Genomic DNA, 23,538 nt, shown 5'->3' with positions numbered 1-23,538 from the left:
GGTGCAGACACAAAAACTGGCCTTTACTATCGACCCCCAGGACAAATGGAGGAGACAAGACTCAGAAATGATAGAGGAAATTAAACAAGAATGTAAGACAGGTAATGTAATAATCATGGGAGACTTCAATTTCCCAGGGATCGACTGGAACCTGGGAACCTCGAACTGCAGCAAGGAGGCCAAGTTACTGGGAGCGCTAGGGGACTGCTTCCTGGAACAAATGGTGGGAGAGCTGAGAGGAAACGCCACCTTGGACTTTGTCCTAAATGGCATTACGGGACCGACAAAAGAAGTAGAAGTCACGGTCCTGCTGGGGACGAGCGATCACAACATGATCAACTTCAAACTTGACATTGGGAAAGGGAAACATACAAAAATCTTAACCATGACCTTAAACTTTAAAAAGGGAAGATGTGATAGCATGAGAGCCATGGTGAAACAACGGCTCAAGAAAAAAATGGACAAAGTTAAAACAGTAGATCAGGCATGGTCCCTACTGAAAACTACTATCACGGAAGCACAAAATCTCTACATTCCGCGGGTTTCCAAAGAAAGGAAAACTAAAGGCAAAGGAGAACTGGCATGGCTTACTAGAGAGGTGAAGGAAGCCATAAAAGAAAAGAAGGACTCTTTTAAAAAATGGAAATGCACAAAAACAACCGAAGCTTGGAACAAACACAAAAATGATCAGAAGAAATGTCACAAGGCGGTGAGGGATGCCAAAAATGACTATGAGGAGAAAATAGCACAAGAGGCCAAAAATTTCAAGCCCTTCTTTAAATACGTAAAAGGGAAAAAACCCGCAAAAGAGGCGGTGGGACCGCTGGACGACCAGGGAAGAAAAGGGTACATCAAGGAAGACAAATTACAGACAGACTAAATTCCTTCTTTGCATCTGTCTTTACGAAGGAGGACACCGCAACAATACCAGAAACAGTGAAAGTGTTCATAGGAGTAATAGAGGACAGCCTCACCATAGTAGAAGTGGACTTGGACCAGATATACTACCAGATCGACAAACTTAAACGTGACAAATCCCCTGGACCGGATGGAATTCACCAGAGAGTTTTAAAAGAACTGAAGGTTGAAATCGGAGAACTATTGCAAAAACTTGCCAACCTGTCAATTAAAACTGGACAGATAACCCGATGACTGGAAGATAGCGAACGTCACGCCAATTTTCAAAGAAGGACTTACGTCTGTCCCTGGAAAGATGGTCGAAGCACTGATTAAAGATAGCATAGTCCAGCACTTGGATACACATGACTTGATGAGAGCCAGTCAACATGGCTTCAGGAAAGGGAAATCATGTTTGATGAATTTACTTCAATTTTTTGAGACCGTGAATGAACAAATTGATAGTGGAGAACCAGTAGACATAATATACTTGGACTTCCAGAAAGCGTTCGACAAGGTTCCACATGAAAGACTTCTCAGCGTCGGCAGCAAAAAAAAGCAAATAGAATGTTAGGCATGATAAAGAAGGGAATTACGAGTAGATCGGAGAGGGTTATAATGCCGCTTTATAGAGCAATGGTTAGACCACACTTGGAATACTGTGTCCAATTGGTCTCCCAACCTAAAGAAGGATATAAAACTGCTGGAGAGGGTGCAGAGACGAGCAACGAAGCTAGTAAAAGGTATGGAGAACTTGGAATACGAGGAACGCCTTAGGAGACTGGAATTGTTCTCCCTTGAGAAAAGGAGACTGCGAGGGGATATGATCGAGACTTTCAAAATACTGAAAGGCAACAACAAAATAGAGCAGGAAAATAAGTTATTTACAATGTCCAATGTGACACGGATAAGACGACATGGACTGAAGCTGAGGGGGGGACAAGTCCAGGACAAATATCAGGAAGTTCTGCTTCACGCAGCGAGTGGTGGACACCTGGAATGCTCTCCCAGAGGAGGTTATTGCGGAATCCACCGTTTTAGGATTTAAAAGCAAACTAGATGCACATCTCCTTATGAGAGGCATAGAGAGATATGGGTGACTAAAATTATGCCAGGTGTACTCCTGGCTGGGCCTCTACGTGCGCAGATCACCGGACTTGATGGACCGAAGGTCTGATCCGGAGATGGCAGTTCTTATGTTACCCAGCTCTGACTGAGCTGCTCCAGTCAGAGATAAGCTCCAGCTAAACTTCAGCTGGAGCTTATCTCCTTAGGCTGTTCCAAAAAAAAAAAAAAGAAAACTTTCTATATTGAGGTTCCCAGCCTCTACAGACCCCTGGTCAGCTTCTCTGCAGCAGAAGCTAAAACCCAACAAACACCATATGTGATAGACTAGCCTGTTTTTGCAGGCTAGCCTGACTTGCTTCGAGCAATTAACACACAAACACCTTTCACAGATACAAAATACATATACTTTGTTTTATTGTTTGCCTCATACCAAGTAGAAGGAATTTGGCTTACCTCAGCCCAGCACATTCAGGCACCAGTCTGTTTTCCCAAGGCCTGCCTCCGCCTATCTCTGGGGAAAACTTGAGAGTTCCTCTTTCTCCCTCAGGAGACCTCTCTAGAATAAACCCGCTCCTGTGACTCAACACTGAGCTCCCATAGCCCAGAGCATGCTGGGACCTGTAGTTCCACATTTGATTAGCACCTCCTGCTGCCTGGGGATATAATATTTGCATGGGAGAGGAAAAACCTCTTAATCTGTTACATGGTGTTTGTTGTCCCCAAAGGAAGATATGTCAGTCCTACCAGAACATACAACCAATATTCTGTGCTCAATATTCTCACACTTGTTCTAAAAGCCTCCTACTGGACAGACACTTGGCAGGCTAATAAACACTAGGCTCAATATTCTCACACTTGTTCTAAAAGCCTCCTACTGGACAGACACTTGGCAGGCTAATAAACACTAGGCCTGCAGGAAGGACAGCGAGAAGCAACAGAGCTTATAGATGGAGAAATCTCAAGGTCTAGGGTGTACTACAGTCTAGCGTGAAAAGGCACAGATTTCATATGGATGTGGTTGTACCACAGTCCCATAAATAGAATCCATGTTGACTTCTGTCACTCCCTCTGGCAACTGGAATGTGAATGCCCGGAGCAGATTGGTAAAGAAGATGAACAGCTCTGTCCGTGCCTGTTGTTCACCCAAACATACACGATGCCCTGGAAGAGGAATACAAGACGGGGGTTATATTCTCACCAGAGAGGTAGAGGGATAAGAACTGCGCTATGTGACTGTGTTACCTGCAGAGAATGGTAGGAATGCCTTATTGTTCACAAAGTTCCCTTCCTCATCCAAGAAATGGTTGGGATTGAATTGTCGAGGGGTCTCCCAGTGCTCAGGATCATATAGGGCAGAGGATAAATTTGCAATAATGATCGTGCCCTGCAAGGAAAGATTGCCTCAGATTTAATGATGGAATTGAATATGCAGAATGAGTTAAATAAATTAAACCATCTCAGGATCCATCCTTTCTAATAACAGATTGTAATTTTGGTTTACTCACACCTTTCTATGTAATGTTTCATTCACATCTTTAGGGGGTTCCAGGGTCAAGCTTACAGTTTGGGTAACTTTTTGGCACTTATTTGTCTGTGTCCCATATATGGTGATTCGGTGTAGGATGGGCTGGGGAGGGCATCGATGGGAACGCCACTAACTTGGAACATGAGGATGTTACTGATTAGACTTTATGACAGATATCCTACAAAGAGGCTGGAGTGAGCTTGGACGGCAACTTCAGCAGCTGGAACCTAAGACAATACCAGACTTTACAGTCTATGGTCCAGAAATATCAAAGAAGAGACAAGTTAATTTAATCATGTATTTTTTACTGGTATAACTAATGGGCAGACTGGATGGACCGTTCAGATCTTTATCTGCTGTCATTTACTATACTACTATACTTAAAACAGGTCTAGCCCCAAACGTCCAAATTGTGCTCTGGACGTATTCTAAAATGTTTGATGATTGCAGAAAAATCATCCTCATCCTAATACCGCCTCTAACATGCCCCCTTGAGATGCAGACACACTGCAAACAGCATAGAAATCAGTCTAGAAAATGGGTTTCGAAAACAGTGAATTTGGGTTTGGCAAAAAAAATGTGCCTCTTTATGCCACTTTCTGGAGGTTTTTCTTTTTTGAAAATGAGTCCATGGTATGCTTACAGGGTGGTATGTTAGGTGGGATATGGATGGATGGATATGAGGGAGATTTTTAATGTTTAATTGGGAAGGAGGAGGTTGATAGAAGGTTGCAGGTAGGTTGATTTATTGGTGACACATCAAAACCACGTGGGACAAAAACGCACTGTCAATCCCGCACCAAAAATCCCGCACAGGACTTATGCGCTCCATCTTAAAACACTTTCTTTTAGTGCCCTAACCTTAAACCCCCACTACACTGAAAACTACCGAATACCCAAAAAACGAGGGAAAACGGCAGTTTCCACTCTCACACACCCTAACAGGAACTGTTTTAAGGCCACGCGCATAAGTCCTGCTCACAATTGTCTGCGCGTTTTTGTCCCAAGCGCTTTAGTTACCGTACCGATTTATTTGTTTTATTTGCTTTGAAAGTTTTAATTAACTTTGATTATTTTATTATGATGATGATTAATAATAATAATAATCCAATGCAACATTATCAGATGAAATGCCTATGGTAGTATGTTTCCAAGTATATTTAAAATTTCTTATACCGCTCAATCAGGCTTCTGAGCGGTGTACAATAAAAAATACAGCTTACAAATAATAAAACAAGGTTAGTACTTGACAATTAAAAAATGACAGGGGAGGTTGGAGGACCGAAAAACTTAGACATAAATGAACAGGAACAAATGGGAAAAAGGGAGAGCTACAATATTTTGAGAAAAGTCCTTCTCTTATCAAGTAGCATTATGGGTAAAGATCTAGAACAATTGCTTATGCATGCTGATAACTATGGGGAATTTAGGAGATACCTCAAAACATCTGTTCATGAAGTACTTAGGTAGCTGATCTGCACAATCTTTCCCACAACAACTGATCTCTAGAACTGTTAGTCACTAATTTCTAACTTTGTCCGTTCTACTCAATTTGTAGCATTTTTAATCATTGTAAACCACGGTCCTGCGGTATGTAAACTGTTATTATTATTACACCAGCATTCTTCCAATGCAAGGCTTGAGGGTCAGTGGCTGGAAACCATCCCGTCATTCTTTAGTGTCTGTCTCAACCTCAGTCCTTCTATACCAGCATTCTTCAATGCGAGACTTCAGGGTCAGTGGCTGGAAACCATCCTGTGTCATTCTTTAGTGTCTATATCAACCTCAGTCCCTCAATACTGGTATTCTTCCAATGCAAGGCTTGAGGGTCTGTGGCTGGAAACCATCCCGTGTCATCCATCTCAACCTCAGTCGTTCTCCACCAGCGTTCTTCAATGCAAGGCTTGAGGGTCAGTGGCTGGAAACCATCCCGTGTCATTCTTTAGTGTCCATCTCAACCTCAGTCCTCCTACACCGGCATTCTTCCAATGCAGTGCTTGAGGGTCAATGACTAGAAATCATCCCATGTCATTCTTTAGTGTCCATCTCAACCTCAGTCGTTCTACACCAGCATTCTTCCAATGCAAGGCTTGAGGGTGAGTGGCTGGAAACCATCCCATGTCATTCTTTAGTGTCCATCTCAACCTCAGTCCTTCTACAGCAGCATTCTTCAATGCAAAGCTTAAGGGTCAGTGGTTGTGCCCAATCATACTCTGATTCTTCCCTCTATCCTTAAAGAATGACACTGAGATGGTTTTCCGCGGGGATGGGGACAAATTCTGTCGAGCACTAGTACAGAGTCACAGATACAACACTTCCACCTTTTCAGAGCAGACTGGATGGACCATTCTGGTCTGTATCTGCCATCCATGTTTTAAATTAAATACCCATACAGAAAGGAGGTACAGATAGTTCCGCTATAATGAAACCCTAAGCGTGCATGAGCACTTCAAATGGCATGATCCCTGCCTCCGTGATTTGTGCCTTTGTAGTGCCGCATGCGCAGTAGGAGCCTGTGGCGGTTTGCGTGCGGCAGGCAGCCAAGGATGGAGACGAGGTAGCGCGGAGTGGGCTGGCTGCAGCCGGAGAGCGCTATGTGCGGTGACTGCGTGCTGCAGAGGGTGTTTGGGGAGGCTTCATGGTGGCTACGAGCTTCCAACGTGCAGTGGTTAGCAGGAATGACAGTTGAAGGCTGTCTCATAGAGGTGGGTCTTCACCCTAGTTTTGGACAAGGGAAGGTGCTTGACTCATGGACTCAGGTAGTTTGTTCCAGGCATCCGGGGCAGTGAGATAAATGGAATGAAGCCTGGAACTGGCAGTGGAGGAGAAGGGTGCAGATAAAAGCAACTTATCTGAGGAACAGAGTTCTCGGAGAGGTGTATAAGGAGAGATACTGAGGGGCTGCAGAATGAACACATTTATAGGTTAGTAATAGGAGTTTGAAGTGTATGCGAAGGCAGATTTGAGGACAGAAGTAATATGAGTGTAGCAAGCTTAGCAGAAGATGTCCATGCAGCAGAGGCGGTTCAGTGGGAAACCTTTTAGGAGTAAATTACAGTAGTCTAAGCGTGGGGTTATAAGAGTGTTAGCAAGCATCCAGGCAGTGTGCTCCAAGAGGAAGGGGTGAATTTTTGCAGATGTTGTAGAGATAGTAGTGACACGCTTTCACATCTGTTGGATGTGTGTAGAAAATAAGAGGTGGAAGTCAAAGATGACTCCAAGATTACAAACAGAGGAGACGGAAACGATAACAGTATTATTTGCAGAAATGGAGAATAGGGAGAGTAGAGCAGAGGGTTTGGGAGGAAAGAGAAGCAGCTCAGTCTTGGACACGTTGAATTTCAGGCGGTGGCAGAACATCCAGGCAGCAATGTCAGACAAACTGGAAGAGACTTTCTTGGATTTTCGGTGAAATCTCAGGTGTACAAAATAGATCTGGGAATCATCAGCATATAGGTAATATTGGAAGCCATGGGAGGACATCAAGGCATCGAGGGACGAGGTGTAGAGAGAGAAGAGGTCCTAAGACCAGTTGCTGGTGGGATGACAGCAGAGGAGCATCCACCAGTATATATTTCCAAGTTTATTTAATCTTTGATATACCGTTTATCAAAAACATACCTAAACGGTTTACAATTATCAGAATATTGTTAAAATAAAACAAACTTAAAAGTAAAAAGTGGAGGGTTGACAAAACAAATAGACTTACTGGAATAAAAAGGAAAAATGGGAAATGGTAAGAGCTTAAATACAATGAAAAAATAAAATCTTAAAAGGGGGGGAAGAAATGGAGGGGCTTTAGCACAATAGGATAGGGGTCACTTCAAAAGAAGCGTTTCAGTTCGGTACTGCCGACTGCCTAGAAGCTGTTAGGGCTCTAAGTGAATGGAATCAAACTGAGAAGGCGTCTTTAAAAAGGAATTTTTTAGTTTACATTTGAATTTTTCAACAGATGTTTCTTGTCTAAGATCTGACGGAAGGGTGTTCCATAACGTGGGGACAGTGAGTGAAAAAATGGTTTTGCGGGTAGGAGGTAAACCAGAAGAGGACAGATTTTTGGAATCCAAGCAAGGACAGTGTATCAAGGAGTAAGCAGTGATTTGAGAACTGAGGAGGTTCTGTATCAACATCTAATATATTTCCTTACCTTATTAATGAGGAACCCCTGTATGCTTGTGTCTCGTATGCACTGTCGTGCAAGACCCACTGACGCCATGTTGGCAAAGCGTTGGAACTCGTGAATGACGGCATTGGTGTACGGCAGCCTCTTCCGGTCTTCAAAGTAGATTATCCGTGAGCGCCCAAGAACATTATCCAGCTCCTTCTGTACTTTCTCTAAGAAAAGATACCTGTGTTATAGATGGGAGAAATAGGGGTGGGTTTGTGGCCTAGGAAAAGTTGCTCCTGATGGTGGCAATGTCAGAGGTCAGTAGATAACACTCATGCACTACTAACAAACCTCTTTCCCTACAAAAGAATGATTTATTTGCTGTACATGAAGGAAAGAGACCTCTGCTAAAGAGACAGAGGAGCTGGTGGGAAGCTGCTTAGCATCTGAGCTTTGAGTTCCCATCAGGTGAATCTGGAAGTATGTTAAAGGATCAAAGGGTTTCCAGAAAGAAATGCCATACATCCATTTAGTTCACCCTTAAAGTACAATTATTGGTGACATCTTAAATCACCACGAGCAGCCTTAATTCAAAGTGAAATCTTTTACATTGGCCCTTTAGCTAGTGTAAATGCAAGACATTATAGCAATTTATAACATATGTGCAATACGTCCGTGCTTCATCCATGCTCTGCCCAAACGCCGTTCATGAGTACACCCACTGGCAAAGTATGTACCATCACTTCATGGCATGTACTTATCTATTAGTCAGTAGTTTCTAAGAAACCTTTATATGCAGAACTTGGCACTTTTGTGCCTTACATGTCTAGATAGTACATATGTGGTAGTCTCCACCCAGACTGCCAAATAATCTTTCCCTTACTTGACAGACTGATTCTGCGCAGTGCATCCCAGGATACTCAGGGGTTAATCAGAGGATTCAGTGGATTAAGTGACAAACAAAGCCAACATGAAGTCAACCCTACGACACCAGTACGATGGTCCCATAGTTGGTAGAGCAGTCCCACAGGTACTGTGGTAGCCATGGCAAGGATGTCCGTTCCAATGTAGTCTGTCCTGAACTGCTGCAGTTAAATCATCCATGCGGAGGGGAAAGCAAAAGCAACCTCCTGTGCACAAAATGCTGCAGAGGAGTGGACTTGGAGGCAGCCTGGTTTCATTGCTGCTTCTGCAGTGACCCACCAGTGTATTGGAATGACAAGCCGGCCCAAGATGATGCACCTGTTAATCTCCATAATAGCTCCCCAACATCCCACCCACAAACCCACCCCTGTCCACAAACCCACCTTTTATTGTTTAATTTTTAATTTTTTTTTCTGTATACTGTACATTACTTGAAGCCTCTGGAGCTGATTGTTAAATACTTAATGGAGGGTCAGGTTATCACACACAATCCATGAGTTTTCAAGAATATCAATGTTTAAGTGAGTCCCTCCCTCTGTTTCTAGCTCACCTTGTATAGATGGATATGCCACCATATAGAGAACAGCCCAATGCAGCGTGGCACTAATGGTATCAGAACTGCCCATGAAGATATCTGTTACAACTTGGATCATATTGCTTTCATCAAATGTAGAGCTGGGATCATCTTTGGTCTGAAAACAGTGAGCAGAAGGAAGAAAGAAAATATAGTACTCAAAATCAGAAGGGGGGATGGAGGAAAGAACCAAAAAGTCTGGCTGGTAAAGCCCAATGAATATTTAATCAAGATACATCATAACTCTGAAGCCCACCCCCAACACCATAAACCAGTCCATTCAGCTGCCATTCACACTCTGAAGCCCACCCCCAACACCATGAACCAATCTGTTCAGCTGTCACTCATGATCTGAAGACAAGCTCTGACAGTGCTACGGACCACATTTAAGAGCATTTTGTACACCTTTGCCTAAAAATGTATTTTCTTGCAATGTCTGGGGGAGGGGAATAATTGTACAAGAAACAGCTTCTTTGAAGGGGTGAACCAGTTTATGTCGTGTATTTGGATTTTCAAATGACATTTGACAAAGTACCTCATTAAAGACTTCTGAGGAAATTAGAAAGTCATGGCATAAGAGACAATGTCCTATTATGGATTAAGAACTGGTTGAAAGACAGAAAACAGAGTAGGTTTAAATGGTCAATATTCTCCAATGGAGAAAGGTAAATAATGGGGATTACTGCTTTATAAAAATTTATCAATGGGATGGGAATAACTAGTAAGCCAATTAAATTAGCTGATGACAAAAAAGTTATTCAAAGTTGTTAAATCACAAGAGGATTATGAAAAATTGCAAGAGGATCTTGTGAGACAATGGCAGATGATGTTTAATGAGAGCAAGTGCAAAGTGATGCATGTGGGAAAGAGAACTCGAACTACAGCTGTGATGCTGGGTTCTGTGTTAGGAGTCGCTGCCCAGGAAAAGGATCTAGGTGTCATCGTTGAGGATACGTTGAAACTCTAAGCTCAATGTATGGTGGTGGCTAAGAAAGCAAATGGAATGTTAGGAATTAACAAGAAAGGAATGAAAATGTTATAATGCCCTTGTATCACTCTATGGCAGGCCAGGTTTTCTGGATATAAGAACATAAGAAGTTGCCTCCGCTGAGGCAGACCAGAGGTCCATCTTGCCCAGCGGCGGCCCATCAGGCCTAATTGCCTGAACAGTGTCCCTGACTAATTATGTAACTGTCTCTAGTCCTCTAATCCTATCCCTATAACCTACCTCTACTCCTACCTGTACCCCTCAATCCCTTTGTCCTCCAGGTACCTATCCAATCCTTCTTTGAAGCCCTGTAGCGTGCTCCTGCTTATCACGTCCTCCGGTAGCGCGTTCCATGTATCCACCACCCTCTGGGTGAAAAAGAACTTCCTGGCGTTTGTTCTAAACCTTCCCCCTTTCAATTTCTCTGAGTGCCCCCTAGTACTTGTGGTTCCCAATAATTTAAAAAATCTGTCCCTATCCGCAATGAACATGCATGAGACAGATTTGCATACCAAGAAAGCAGTGCAGGCAAATCTCTCGCATACATATTCATTGCGGATATCCATAAAACCTGGCCAGCCAGTAGATCTTGAGGACCGGACTTGGTATGGCCACACCTTGAATACTTTGTACAATTCTGGTTGCCGCATCACAAAAATCATAGTTATCAGATTCTAAGGTCCACCTTGGAGGTCAGTGCTCAAGAAAATGATCTGGGTGTAATTGTAGACAATATGCTGAAGGCCTCGATTGGCTCATAATTAATCACCATTTTGAGCCAATCAAGGCCTTAGGCCCCTTCCATTGCATCCCAAGACACATTGGGAGGGGAAAGGCCCATCATTCACAGCACTTGGCCCTGTAGGCAGGAGGGTGTGAGCTTCCCTTCTGCCGATTTTGCAGTGCAAGGTACGGGGGTGTCAGATGATTTGGGGGGCCCTATTTCCTGAAGTTAGGTGGTGTCTGCTGATGTGGGGGGGGTGTTGCCTGAAGTCAGGTGGTATCCGCTGATGTGAGGAGAAGCTGCCTGAGGTTGGGCAGTATCCGGTGATGTGGGGTGGGTGTTGTCTGATGTCGGGGTGTCCAGTTATGTGGCGGGGGCAGGAATGTTGGGGGATGTGGGGGTGATGTTGGTGGGGGGTCCAGCTGATCCTGGCAGGGGGAATTTCCTTCAGCTGAACCAGCAGGAATCCCCGAAACTGACTCAGCTTATGGGAATTTCTCTGCCACGATCAGCTGATAACAAGCCCTCAATATGCTATTTTACCCCCATCTCTGGGTTGTGGGAGGGGGTTGTGACCACTGGGGGAGTAAGGGGGGGGGTCATGCCTTAAACCCTCCAGTAGTCATCTTGTCAGTTTGTTCACCTTTGGGGCACTTAGACCTGTTTTACTTTGGTCTAAGTCCCAATGTATAAATTTGGTGTACTGTCAAAAGCGTGCAGGACATTGGTGGGCTGACAATCCCGCCCCGACATGTGCATGCAGGAGTAATGTGTGCCGCTGCTTCCACCGGTTTGAGGCCTTCCCATTTGCGATCTGTGGGTGGGGGGAACCCCCCCACTACATTTACAACTCCTCACGCACCTGTTTGGGGGGTTGGGGGAGAATCCCCCCCCCCAGTAGTTTCAAGTTTAAGTTTATAAAAATTTTGATAAAATGCAAATCAAGATTTCTAAGTGTTTTACAATTTGTATTAAAAAGGGGGAAACAATGAACAAATAAGTATTGACTAAACAATACTTGACAAACAAACTTGGTTTACTGATAGCTTTAAACAGTGCATTCTTTTGGTGAAGGGTTTAATTTCCTTCAACTGTCCACAGTTAATTGATTTCTGCCCCAGAGGCTCAGGTAAGGATTGAGTAATGCTCAGTCAGCTTGGCCTATAAGGACATACGAATTGCCACAGTCAATCAGACCAAAGTTCCATGGAACTCAATATTTTGCTTCCAGGATCCCCCCAAATTTCCAATCCTTCTTGCTCATACTCAGTGAGAACCACTGATTTCATGGTTAATAGTGATTTATGGAGTTTTCCTCTACCCATTGCTAACTACTTTCACTCCAGTCTTTATATTAAGGGGGGCATAATCAAAACTTTAAAGTATCCAAAAACCTGCCTAAGTCGATAATCAAAACAAACTTTCTGGACGTTCAGCAGCATTTCTAAGCGGCTGTGCGTCCAGAGCGCAAAGGGGTGTGTTAGGAAGTGTGTTATGGGCAGGAATTGGGCAGGCTTCCACCTAGACGTCCTGAAGCAATAATTGAAGCTTTTCCAGGACATCCTAGGCAGAATTTATTGTGACTTGTCAAAAGCACGCAGGACATTGGCACACTGACAATCCCACCCCAACATTTGCACTCAGGACACAAGTGCGTTGCTGCTTCCACTGCTTTCAGGCCTTTTCCTATGCACTCTGAAGGGGGTATTGCTACACTTACAAATCTTCACGCTCCCGCTGGGGAGGAGTGTAGAGGACCCCCCCCCCCCACTACACTGAAAACTCCCAAAGAGCAAAAACAAATCAGCGCAGTAGTAAAGAATTGTTTCATTAGACTTAGGATGTTTAGATCTCTTGCGAACATTCTGGATCCCCAATCCCTCAACATTTTAATTCACTCTCTCATTATATCCAAACTTGACTACTGTAATGCATTATATAAGGGTATTTGCCAAAAAGATATTCATCACCTACAATTGATAGAAAATACTGCCATAATAATTATCACAAACAGAAAGAAATTTGACCATGTCACTGGCTACCAAATCCCACACCGCATTATATACAAAATAGCTATTCTCTCCTCCAAATCCCAAAATACTAAAGAACCGGTCTTCATCACAAGCTTCCTATTCCACATGAGTCCTAAGATCTTCCTCTCAACATCTTCTTTATACACCATCCTTGAAAATCATTAGCATGCATCAGTTCACTTCATTTGCAATTACTGAATCCTTACCTGAGCAGAAATCAATTTTTGAAGGGCAGAATTAACTGTGGACACTTTTCACTCCCATAAATTGAAGGAAACTAAACCCTTCACCAAAGGAATGCACTGTTTAAAGCTATCAGTAAACCAAGTTTTAGGCTTTGCACTAATCGTATGTCCAGTCTTTAAATCTGGCCTTAGGCTGGGCTCTGAAACAAAACACAAACTCTGATGTACAGTGGAACCTCGGTTTGCGAGTGTTTTGCAAGACGAGCAAAACACTCAGCAAACTTTTGACTCGCAAACCGAGCACTGCCCCGATCAACGAGCACTCACTAGGGTGGCCCAGGGGTGGGTGGGTACCTGTCTGTGGGTGCTGCAGCCCTTGCAGCGTGGTGGTTTCCTTTCCCCGGGGTCCCCATGCGGCTCTGCTCCCTCTTTGGTGATGCCTTTCCATTAACCAGCGCCTCCCGGCTTCCGATTCAAGCCGGCCATCCTCCAGACGCATGCGCAGGATCTCTGCACTCCCCCGTCAAGCTGGCGCCGCTCCAACAACACGCGCACCACGTACAAGCACGCAGAACGTCAGTTTACATTGTGGCCTATGGGGACTTGTGCTTTGATATACGAGTACTTTGGTTTACGAGCATGCTTCTGGAACAAATTATGCTCGCAAACCAAGGTACCACTGTATTCAGAAAGAGAAAGTATGTCATACTTTTGCTCATGCCTTATTGTTGAAATTGATTAGGGATTTCCTTGGGAATTGTAGACCCTGATGAAATGGTAAGATTGTAGATGGTGGCACTGTTTCTTTTTTTCTTGGGCTGTTCTACCACCAGTGCACATTTTCTCCATTGAGAACCACAGAGAATAAGACCAAGTGGGATACTCACTTCGGAGATCCTCGCCAGGTAGAAGTCAATGAGATCTTTTGGTTCCTCAGTCAAGTTTTTCTGATGGCTTCTTATCTCTCGTTTTACAAAATTGTGGATGTATTCTGCGTGCCCAAAAACCTTCTGATGAGGTCCTGGGATTCTGCACATCAGCCATGGAAAAGCATCATACAGCTGAGAGGAGATGAAATAGGGAGAAGCGCCATGAGTTCTACATCATTTCTACATGTTTAATTCTGCTCAATAAAGCAAAATTCTGTTATACTGGTATGGCAGTGTAGGACAGTAGCATTTCTAAAAGACAGGATCCCAAGGAAGATCTACTATATTGCTATTACACTTCGAAAAAGAGAGCCAAATTTTAGACATTAAATGTGATTTCTATGATGGCGGTTCCTTGCAGAACTGTCAATATAGAACACAGTCCGCAGTCTCGTGTCCAACTTAAGGCCTCAGCACTTGCGCTACATCAAAGGATGGGAATAACTGAAAGTATTCTATAACCTGTACACATAACTCCTAGGTACACTCTTGACCGCCCATACCTAGCCCGTGTTTGTGCCCTTCACCCACCTACAGCCTCCTAAGGGCCGCCGTGGGAGCAGACTGCAGGGCTCGATGAACCACTGGTCTGACCCAGCAGTGGCAATTCTTATTTTCTTATGTCCATGCACCCCCCACCCCTAGATAGAAATTACACACACAACTTCTATGACTAAAGGCAGCTGCATGTCAACTGATAATTGATCTCAATTACTGCCAATTAACTCCCTTTCTTTAGTGATAGAATTTTATGGGGTTTCTTTCTTTCTATATTTGTTGTTACATTTATTTAATATCATTTGTTAGAATATAAGAATAGCCTTCCTGGGTCAGACCATAGGTCCATCATGCCCAGCAGTCTGCTCACGCGGCGGCCCCCCAGGTCAATGACCTGTAAGTGATCTATTACTCTAAAGCATTGTGTACTGTATAGTAACTCTCTAATTGTATCCCTCGATCCCCTTTTCCTTCAGGAACTTGTCCAATCCCATTCTCACAGTGGCCAATCCAGGACCCTAGTACCTGGCCAAAACCCATGGAGTAGCAACATTCCATACAGAATCCTAAGGAATATCAAGATTCCGGAATCCCCATGGAGTAGCAACATTCCATGCTATCGATCCAGGCCAAGAAGTGGCTTCCCCCTTGTCTTTCTCAATAACAGACTATGGACTTTTCCTCCAGGAAATTGTCCAAACCTTTCTTCACTACTATTATTAATTATTTCTATAGCACTACCAGACGTACATATGTTCTGTGCTTGCTCATTGTTAAATGGAAATAAAATAATTAGGTGTATTGCACCACTTAGAACAGGGATCTCAAAGTCCCTCTTTGAGGGCCGCAATCCAATTGGGTTTTCAGGATTTCCCCAATGAATATGTATTGAAAGCAGTGCATGCACATAGATCTCATGCATATTCTTTGGGAAAATCCTGAAAACCTGACTGGATTGCGGCCGTCAAGGAGGGACTTTGAGACCCCAGACTTAGAACAACAGCAGTTAATATTCAGCTGACTGTTGAAAACTTTTCTGAGCTAAGTGCAAGTCAGTTCAGAAATATGCGAAGCCTCATACCAAGAACTTAAAACTGATGGAAATCACTTACCCGGCCCCAGTGGGTGCCATTAAAAGCCACCACAAAATTAGTGGCTCTTTTCAGCTGCTGGAAGGCTCCATCCTCCCCAGAAAATCGATGCCCAAATACCAAGCAGGCAGTCACATTACAGACTGCATGTCTAATAGGTGTAGAGGGGTCCAGAGGTCTTCCTGGAACACAGAAGGGTTCAGTAAGCAAATTGAAACATACACGAAGCAATTCTGCGTAAGCTGTTTGGAAGTGACATACACAAGACTTGGAAGTTGTGTAATTTTAGGTGAATTTGTAATGAGAAAGTATCTAAGTAATTTCTGCTTTAAATTTTGCTTTTAAGTTACATGAGTACAAAATACCAATATTCTGCTGTACTTATATCAGCAGGTGGCATGGAAAAACTCGTATATACACATGTTAGATGTCTGGATTTCCCCGGACATGTCTGGCACTTTGTCTGGATTTTGAAAAGCTGTGTCCCAACAAGAGCAGGCAGAGGGGGGTGGGTGAGGCTAGGGGTCTGGATTTTCCGAAAGGAAAATCTGGCAACCCTATAGTAACCATTCATTTAGCATGTTGTGTGTACTCTTCATTGCTTTTCAGGGGCTGATCTTCTTCACTAAGAGCCCTACAGTGGGAAATGAGATTCTGCACAATAGTCTACCTCTCTGGGAAGTAAAATCCTCTAGCAGGTGCTGAGCCTCCTCCTGGATCTGCCATTCCAGGCCTTTGGTCCGGGTTGCCATCTTTCGCATGAACATCTGCACAAAATATCTCTGCTGCCTCCAGTTGTGACCATTAGACACAGCAATCCCTGAGATAAATGATATAACATGCAAATAGATAATCTGAGTTAGAAAACCCCCCAGAGTTTTAATTTACAACTACCTGGGGCATTTCTCCTCTCAACTTAACCCAGCCATTGCCAGGGGCACCAAATGCAGCTCCCTCCAGAAGGTGACCTATGTTAAGGTTACCAGACATCTGGGAAAACCCAGACATGTCCTCTTTTTAGAGGACTGTCCAGGTATCCAGACAGATTTTCAAAACCCAGCAGTGTATGCAGGTTTTGGAAGGCCCCGAGCTCGAGGCCATATCTGGAGGTCCTCTGAGCATGCATGGATGCAATGCAATGTCACATGCAAGAGTATGATGTCATTGCATCGTATCCGTGAATGCTCGGAGACCCTCCAGACGTGACCCGGACTCAGAGAAGGAGAAAAAATTAGGTATGTGGGGGGGGGGGGGGCACATGTCCTCTTTTTTTTTTCTTGTACAAATCTGGTAACTAACCCAGGGTTGTCCAACCGTGGCCCACGCCAGGTTGAGTTTTCAGGATTTCCTTGTCTGGGAAATTTTGAGTCTCATTTAAATATGAATAAAATCGAGGTCCATGGAGATTTGTATTGGTCTTCATTTGAAGACCCAGATTGGAAGGATTTTTCTAAACTATTCTGTAGATACGCTAAATCATATGTATATTAGATCCCTGCCCTTCAGATTTTATGACAGTGGCACCTTTAAGCTTTAAATTAAAATTATTGGATTGAAGGCAGGAAAATTTCCACAAGAAGAGGGTAATAAAATTATTACTCCACTAATAAGAAGTCATCTATTTTTCTACCAGCCAACTATAGACCTGTGGCATCAATCCCCTTTTTTGTAAAGATATGGAGGGTTTGGCCCAAATTCAGTTGCTGAAATATCTTGAGAAACACTCCTTGCTCCATGTTTCTCAATCTGGCTTCAGAACTTATTATAGTACAGAAACAGTGATAGCTACAATGTTAGATCATCTAAATCAGTGGTGTCAAACTCAAACCCTTTGCAGGGCCACATTTTGGATTTGTAGGTACTTGGAGGGCAGCAGAAAAAAAAGTTAATGTCTTATTAAAGAAATTACAATTTTGCACGAGGTAAAACTCTTTATAGTTTATAAATCTTCCCCCCACACAAAGACCTGCATGTTTCCCCCTTCTTTGCAGCATCCTCCAGCTTCCCCCCTGGTCTCCCGCTCTTAGTTTCAGGGCAGGATCGCAACAGAGGGAATGTGCTGCTGAGGATGACAGCAGTCTGCAAGGATCGCTACAGCACCGGCAATCCTCTCTGCAGGCTGCGGTAATTATCTGAAGGTAAGAGCTGGAGGCCAGGGGGGGAAGCCAAAGGATGCTGCAAAGAGCAGACAGCACTAGTACAGACCGCGGGCTGCAAAATAGTACCTGGCAGGCCGTATGTAGTCCCCGGGCCGCGAGTTTGAGACCACTGATCTAAATGGTCTGTTGAGCAAAGGTAGTTGCATTGGTTGTTCAGTTTGATCTGAGTAGCGCCTTTGACTTGGTGGATCACACCAAGTTACTAGCCTGTCTAGATGCCCTAGGGTTGCAAGGTAATGTTCTCTCGTGGTTCAGAGGGTTCCTTTCCGTAGCTTAGAAAAACCCTTGTGGGGTCCCTCAGGGTTCCCCATTCTCCCCCACATTATTTAATGTGCAGCTATCTTCTCTGGGGTTTCATTTGAACAAACTGGGCTCTAGACTCTTTAGTTATGCTGATCATCATTCCTTGTAATACAGCTATATCTCATATTACCCAAATAATTGAGTCTATACTGAAACTGATGGAATCATGGATGCAAGAATTTAAATTCAAATTAAATCATGATAAGACCAAATTCTTTGGTTGCGTCCCCACCTTGAATTTTACATGAACCATCAATTACAATAGACTCAACACTCTCTAAGATCAATCCAATGATTCAAATATTGAGAGTTGTTATAGATCAACATTTGACCATGAAAAAACAAGTAGATGCTGTGGTGCAAAAGGGTTATTACACGTAGAAGCTGTGTATTATAAAATCATATTTTGAGTTTCCAGCCTTTAAACTTTTAATTCACTCATTACTTCTAAGTCTTCTCGACTATTGTAACAGTGTCTATTTGACAAGTACCAAGAAAGAGATGGCTAGACTTAGACTGATTAAAAATACAGGGATCAAATTAATTTATGTTTAAAGTACATGTGTCAAACACAAGGCCCGCGGGGCGAATCCGGCCCACCTGGCTGTTTTATGCGGCCCGCAGTTCAGGGCCGTCATTACGGAGGAGTAAACAGGGCTTCACGATGTCGCCTTGCTTTCTGTTTTGGGCCCTCACCTGATGGCAACAATAGCACTCGTGGGCCGCAGTGATCATCAGCTTGTGCGCGTTGGTGTAGGGATGGAGGTCTGATAAGTTCTGATCCAGGGCATCAGAACACAGGCAAGGTCAAGTACACAGGCAGTTCGGAACCAGGCCAGGTCGGCACACTGCCCTAGGCCCTGTGTACGGATCTAGGCCTATGTTTGGATCTGAGGCCCTGTTTCTCATTCCCTCTCCCTCCTGTCACGTATACATTCTAAGCAAGGACAAGGTTTGCACCTTGTGACAGAATGCTGAGGCATTCCTCCTCCCTTCCTGTTACATATTAACCTGACACACATTTACCCTTATTCCTTATCTTGTTTAAGCATCCCTTATATGGACAAAAATCAGACTGCCTGAGCAGGCCTTGACTTAAGGCTAATCAAGAAAGCTTAAGAAGTATGCATTATAACCATAAGAACATAAGAATATAAGCAATGCCTCCACTGAGTCAGACCTGAGGTCCATCGTGCCCAGCAATCCGCTCACGCGGCGGCCCAACAGGTCTAGGACCTTCGCAGTAGCCCCCTATCTATACCCCTCTATCCCTTTCTTCAGCAGGAAATTGTCCAATCCTTTCTTGAACTCCAGTACCGTACTCTGTCCTATTACGTCCTCTGGAAGCGCATTCCAGGTGTCCACCACCCGCTGAGTAAAGAAAAACTTCCTAGCATTTGTTTTGAATCTAACTCCTTCCAATTTTTCTGAATGCTCTCTTGTTCTTATATGTTTTGAAAATTTGAAGAATCTATCTCTCTCTACTTTCTCTATGCCCTTCATGATCTTGTAGGTCTCTATCATGTCTCCTCTGAGTCTCCGCTTTTCCAGGGAGAAGAGCTCCAGCCTCTCCAATCTTTCAGTGTATGAAAGGTTTTCCATGCCCTTAATCATTCGTGTTGCTCTCCTCTGGACCCTCTCAAGTATTGCCATATCCTTCTTAAGGTACGGTGACCAATACTGAACACAGTACTCCAGGTGCGGGCGCCTGATACCATTGCCCGATACAACGGCAGGATGACTTCTTTTGTTCTGGTCGTAATGCCATTTTTAATAATACCCAACATTCTGTTTGCCTTCTTCGCGGCTGCTGTACATTGCGCCATTGGCTTCATTGTTGTATCCACCAATACACCCAAATCTCTTTCAAGGTTACTTCCCTCTAATACTAATCCCCCCATTTGGTAGCTGAACATCGGGTTCTTTCTCCCTATATGCATGACCTTGCATTTCCCTACATTGAATTTCATCTGCCATTTATTCGCCCACTCCTCCAGTTTGTTTAGGTCCCTTTGTAGGTCCTCACACTCTTCCGTAGTTCTAACCCTTCTACAGAGATTAGTGTCATCTGCAAATTTTATAACTTCACATTTCGTCCCCGTTTCCAGGTCATTAATAAATACATTGAACAGCAGTGGTCCAAGTACAGACCCCTGCGGAACTCCACTCGTGACTTTCCTCCAGCTCGAGTAGTGACCCTTCACTCCAACCCTCTGTCTCCTGCCTGCCAACCAGTGTTTGACCCATCTGTGTACGTCTCCTTCCACCCCATGGTTCCACAGCTTCCTAAGTAGCCGCTCATGGGGTACCTTGTCAAAGGCCTTTTGAAAGTCAAGGTAAATGATGTCTACATGTTCCCCTTTGTCCAACTGGCTGTTTACCCCCTCAAAGAAGTGCAGTAAGTTAGTTTGGCATGATCTTCCCTTGCAGAAGCCATGTTGACTCGCTTTCATCAGCCCATTTTTTTCGATGTGCTCATAGATGCTGTCCTTTATCAATGCTTCTACCATCTTGCCTGGAACCGATGTCAAACTTACCGGCCTATAGTTTCCCGGGTCTCCTCTTGACCCCTTTTTAAAGATAGGTGTAACATTTGCTATCTTCCAGTCCTCCGGAATCTCTCCAGTTTTCAAGGATAGGTTGCAAACTCGTTGGAGTATTCCCACTATCTCATTTCTTAGTTCTTTTAGTACCCTAGGGTGGATTCCGTCCGGGCCTGGCGATTTGTCGCTTTTCAATCTATCTATCTGTTGGAGGACATCCTCATGGTTCACCTCTATTGCTGACAGTTTTTCTTCTTGATCACCATGGAAGATCACGTAGGGTTCTGGTACACTGGATGTGTCCTCGCTTGTGAAGACTGACGAGAAGAATTTGTTTAACCTGTCGGCTACCTCTTTTTGTTCCTTTATCACTCCCTTTTTGTCTCCATCATCCAACGGTCCTACTTCCTCCCTCGCCGGTTTCTTCCCCTTAACATATCTGAAGAATGTTTTGAAGTTTTTTGCCTCCCTGGCCAGCCTCTCTTCGTATTCTCTTTTCGCTCTCCTAACCACTTGATGACATTCTCTTTGGCGTTTCCTGTGTTCATTCCAGTTTTCCCCAGTTTGGTCCTTTTTCCATTTCTGGAATGATTTTTTCTTGTCTCCTATCGCTTTCTTCACCTCATTGTTTATCCATGCGGGGTCTTTTGTTCGGTTTTTTTTGCACCCTTTTCTAAATCTGGGGATGTACATATGTTGTGCTTCTTGCACTGTGCCCTTGAATAGAGACCAGGCTTGCTCTACAGTTTCTGTTTTCCTTGAGCTGTTTCTAAGTTTTTTTCTTACCATTGCTCTCATAGCATCATAGTTCCCTTTCTTGAAGTTGAACATTGTCACTGTGATTCTCTTCCCTTTTGCTGTACCTACTCCTAATTTGTACTGGATCATGTTATGATCGCTGTTTCCTAGTGGTCCTACTACTTCCACTTCTTTTGCAAGTCCCCCTATTCCGTTGAGGATTAGGTCAAGAGTGGCATATCCTCTTGTTGGTTCCTTGACAAGCTGATCCATAAAGCAGTCCCTCACAGCCTCTAAGAATTCTGTTTCCCTCGCACAGTTTGAGTTTCCAATATTCCAGTTTATCCCGGGGTAGTTAAAATCTCCCATTACTGTCACATTCCTGTTGTTGCCTTCCCGCCTCAATTCTGCTGCCAGATCTTTGTCGTTTGCTTCCATTTGTCCAGGTGGACTATAGTATAGACCCAATCTTATGTCAAGGCCACTTTTTCCTGGTAATTTGACCCATAATGACTCCAGTCCTTCTGCCTTTGGTTCTATTTTCACTCCGGACGAGGGAATGGTGTCTTTTATGTATAGTGCTATTCCTCCACCCTACTTGTGGGTCCTGTCTCTTCTATAGAGTTTGTACCCTGGCAGCACTACGTCCCATTGGTTATCCTCGTTCCACCATGTTTCCGTGATTCCAATGATGTCTAGGTTTTCTTTTTTGGCTATGGCTTCTAATTCTCCCATTTTGGACTTTAGGCTCCTTGCATTAGCGTACAAGCAATTTAAGTCCTGGTCTTTTCTTTTCTCTGCTGGTTTTACATGTGTTTTGCTCCTCTTACCATCCCCTATTTGGGCTGCCAGTCCCTCATTTCTGTTCCTTTCTTCCTCATTTTTTGGTGTATCTTTTCTGTTCCTTTCTTCCACATTTTTTGGTGTATCTTTTTCGTCTGCAACCTGATTTCCTGATCTCTCCTGTTCCTCTAATTTTATCTGTTTGCCCTTTTTGTTGGTCAACAGCTTCTGTTGTTCGTCTCTTGCCTGTTCCCAGCATTTTTCCCACTCAGTATCTTCTTTGGATACTCTTGTCCGAACCGTCGACGTCAGGTCGACTATCGGCTTTCCCCTTCTCAGTTTAAAGCCTGCTCAATTCCTCTCTTGACGTTGTTTGCTAGCAGTCTCGTTCCTGTCTTGCTCAGGTGTAGTCCGTCCCTCCTGAAGAGCTTGTTCTTCCCCCAACCTTTGGACTATCACATGCCATAGTAAGATTGGAGACATATCAGAAATGTACCCATTGGGAATCACTTTATGGTAACTGTTATTATCCCAGGACAAGCAGGCAGCATATTCTCTACATGTGGGTGACGTCATCCACGGAGCCCCGTCGCGGACAGCTTTTCAAGCAAACTTGATTGAAGATCTCAAAGTTTGCTAGTGCTGCCCACGCATGTGTGTGCCTTCCTGCTCCACTAGAGGGCGCATCCCCTCCTTGTGGTCTTCAGTTCAGATAATAATTGGCTTACCCAGAGTGGGCAAATGCTATGGAAGGACACATCCTTCATATCTAATTTTGGACAAACCGAGATAACATCAAAGGTATCAGATCAGTACTGAAGAGTTGCAAACAAAAGGACCTGGGCTGTAGTCTGTCAACAAATGTGATAAGATGTGCAAAGGTCAGGTAGTTTAGGGGAGAAATTAACCCTAGCCACAATGTCAGAGTGAATTTAGAAATTTAACTGTGACTCCAATTTATGAGGGATAATTAGCACCCCACATCTTAGTCATCAATATTTCAACTAATTTACAAAAATATAATTTAGTGTTGTTATTTTCTGAACCAAGTCTCAAATATACAAATATAAGAGGTTATAAAGATAAGAGGTTAAAATCCTTATTCTCTCTCTAGAGCTTTTGACCAACTCCTCCTTTGCTAATTTCTCCTCAGACTCATCTTATCAGTAACACAAAAAAAAACCTCTCAGGCAGGCAGACAGCCCCCTCACACACAGACGCAGCTTCTAAATCCTTGATGCTTTTTGTTAATTCTTGTTCTGCTTGAATATATAAATCTATGCCTGCACTGTGAGCTATTTCAGATTTTTAACTTGACAAAGTTGGCTTTGTGCTTGCCAATATTAGGGGGTCGTCCTTTGTTTCATATGGGCAGTTTATTACTATTTCGCCCTCTGTTCCATATGGGCAGTTTAGTACTATTTGCCTTGAAGTTTTGTTTGAAGTGTCCTGGTTTGAAACCTGTCTC

At 43.7% G+C, this 23,538-nt stretch overlaps 1 protein-coding gene across 2 annotated transcripts in view; it reads right to left on the bottom strand.

Moving 5' to 3' along the window:
- Nucleotides 1-2,289: 2,289 nt before the first annotated feature.
- Nucleotides 2,290-23,538, bottom strand: part of LOC117366833 (cytochrome P450 2F2-like) — a 52,508-nt gene continuing 31,259 nt past the window's right edge. The window contains exons 4-10 of one of the 2 annotated variants that reach the window (XM_033958775.1): nt 16,215-16,364; nt 15,566-15,726; nt 13,914-14,087; nt 9,073-9,214; nt 7,638-7,825; nt 3,208-3,349; nt 2,292-3,126 (exon numbers count right to left, since the gene is read on the bottom strand). In XM_033958775.1, coding sequence (XP_033814666.1) covers nt 2,948-3,126; nt 3,208-3,349; nt 7,638-7,825; nt 9,073-9,214; nt 13,914-14,087; nt 15,566-15,726; nt 16,215-16,364 — 1,136 coding nt within the window. In that variant the 3' untranslated portion in view covers nt 2,292-2,947. Of the gene's footprint in view, nt 3,127-3,207; nt 3,350-7,637; nt 7,826-9,072; nt 9,215-13,913; nt 14,088-15,565; nt 15,727-16,214; nt 16,365-23,538 lie in introns of both variants that reach the window. The other variant, XM_033958776.1, reaches the window with a different exon arrangement.

The sequence above is a fragment of the Geotrypetes seraphini genome, chromosome 9 (assembly GCF_902459505.1).
Source record: "Geotrypetes seraphini chromosome 9, aGeoSer1.1, whole genome shotgun sequence".
Lineage (NCBI taxonomy): Eukaryota > Metazoa > Chordata > Amphibia > Gymnophiona > Dermophiidae > Geotrypetes > Geotrypetes seraphini.
The sequence above is the reverse complement of the archived record's forward strand: the minus strand, read 5'-3'. Positions and strand labels throughout refer to the sequence as shown.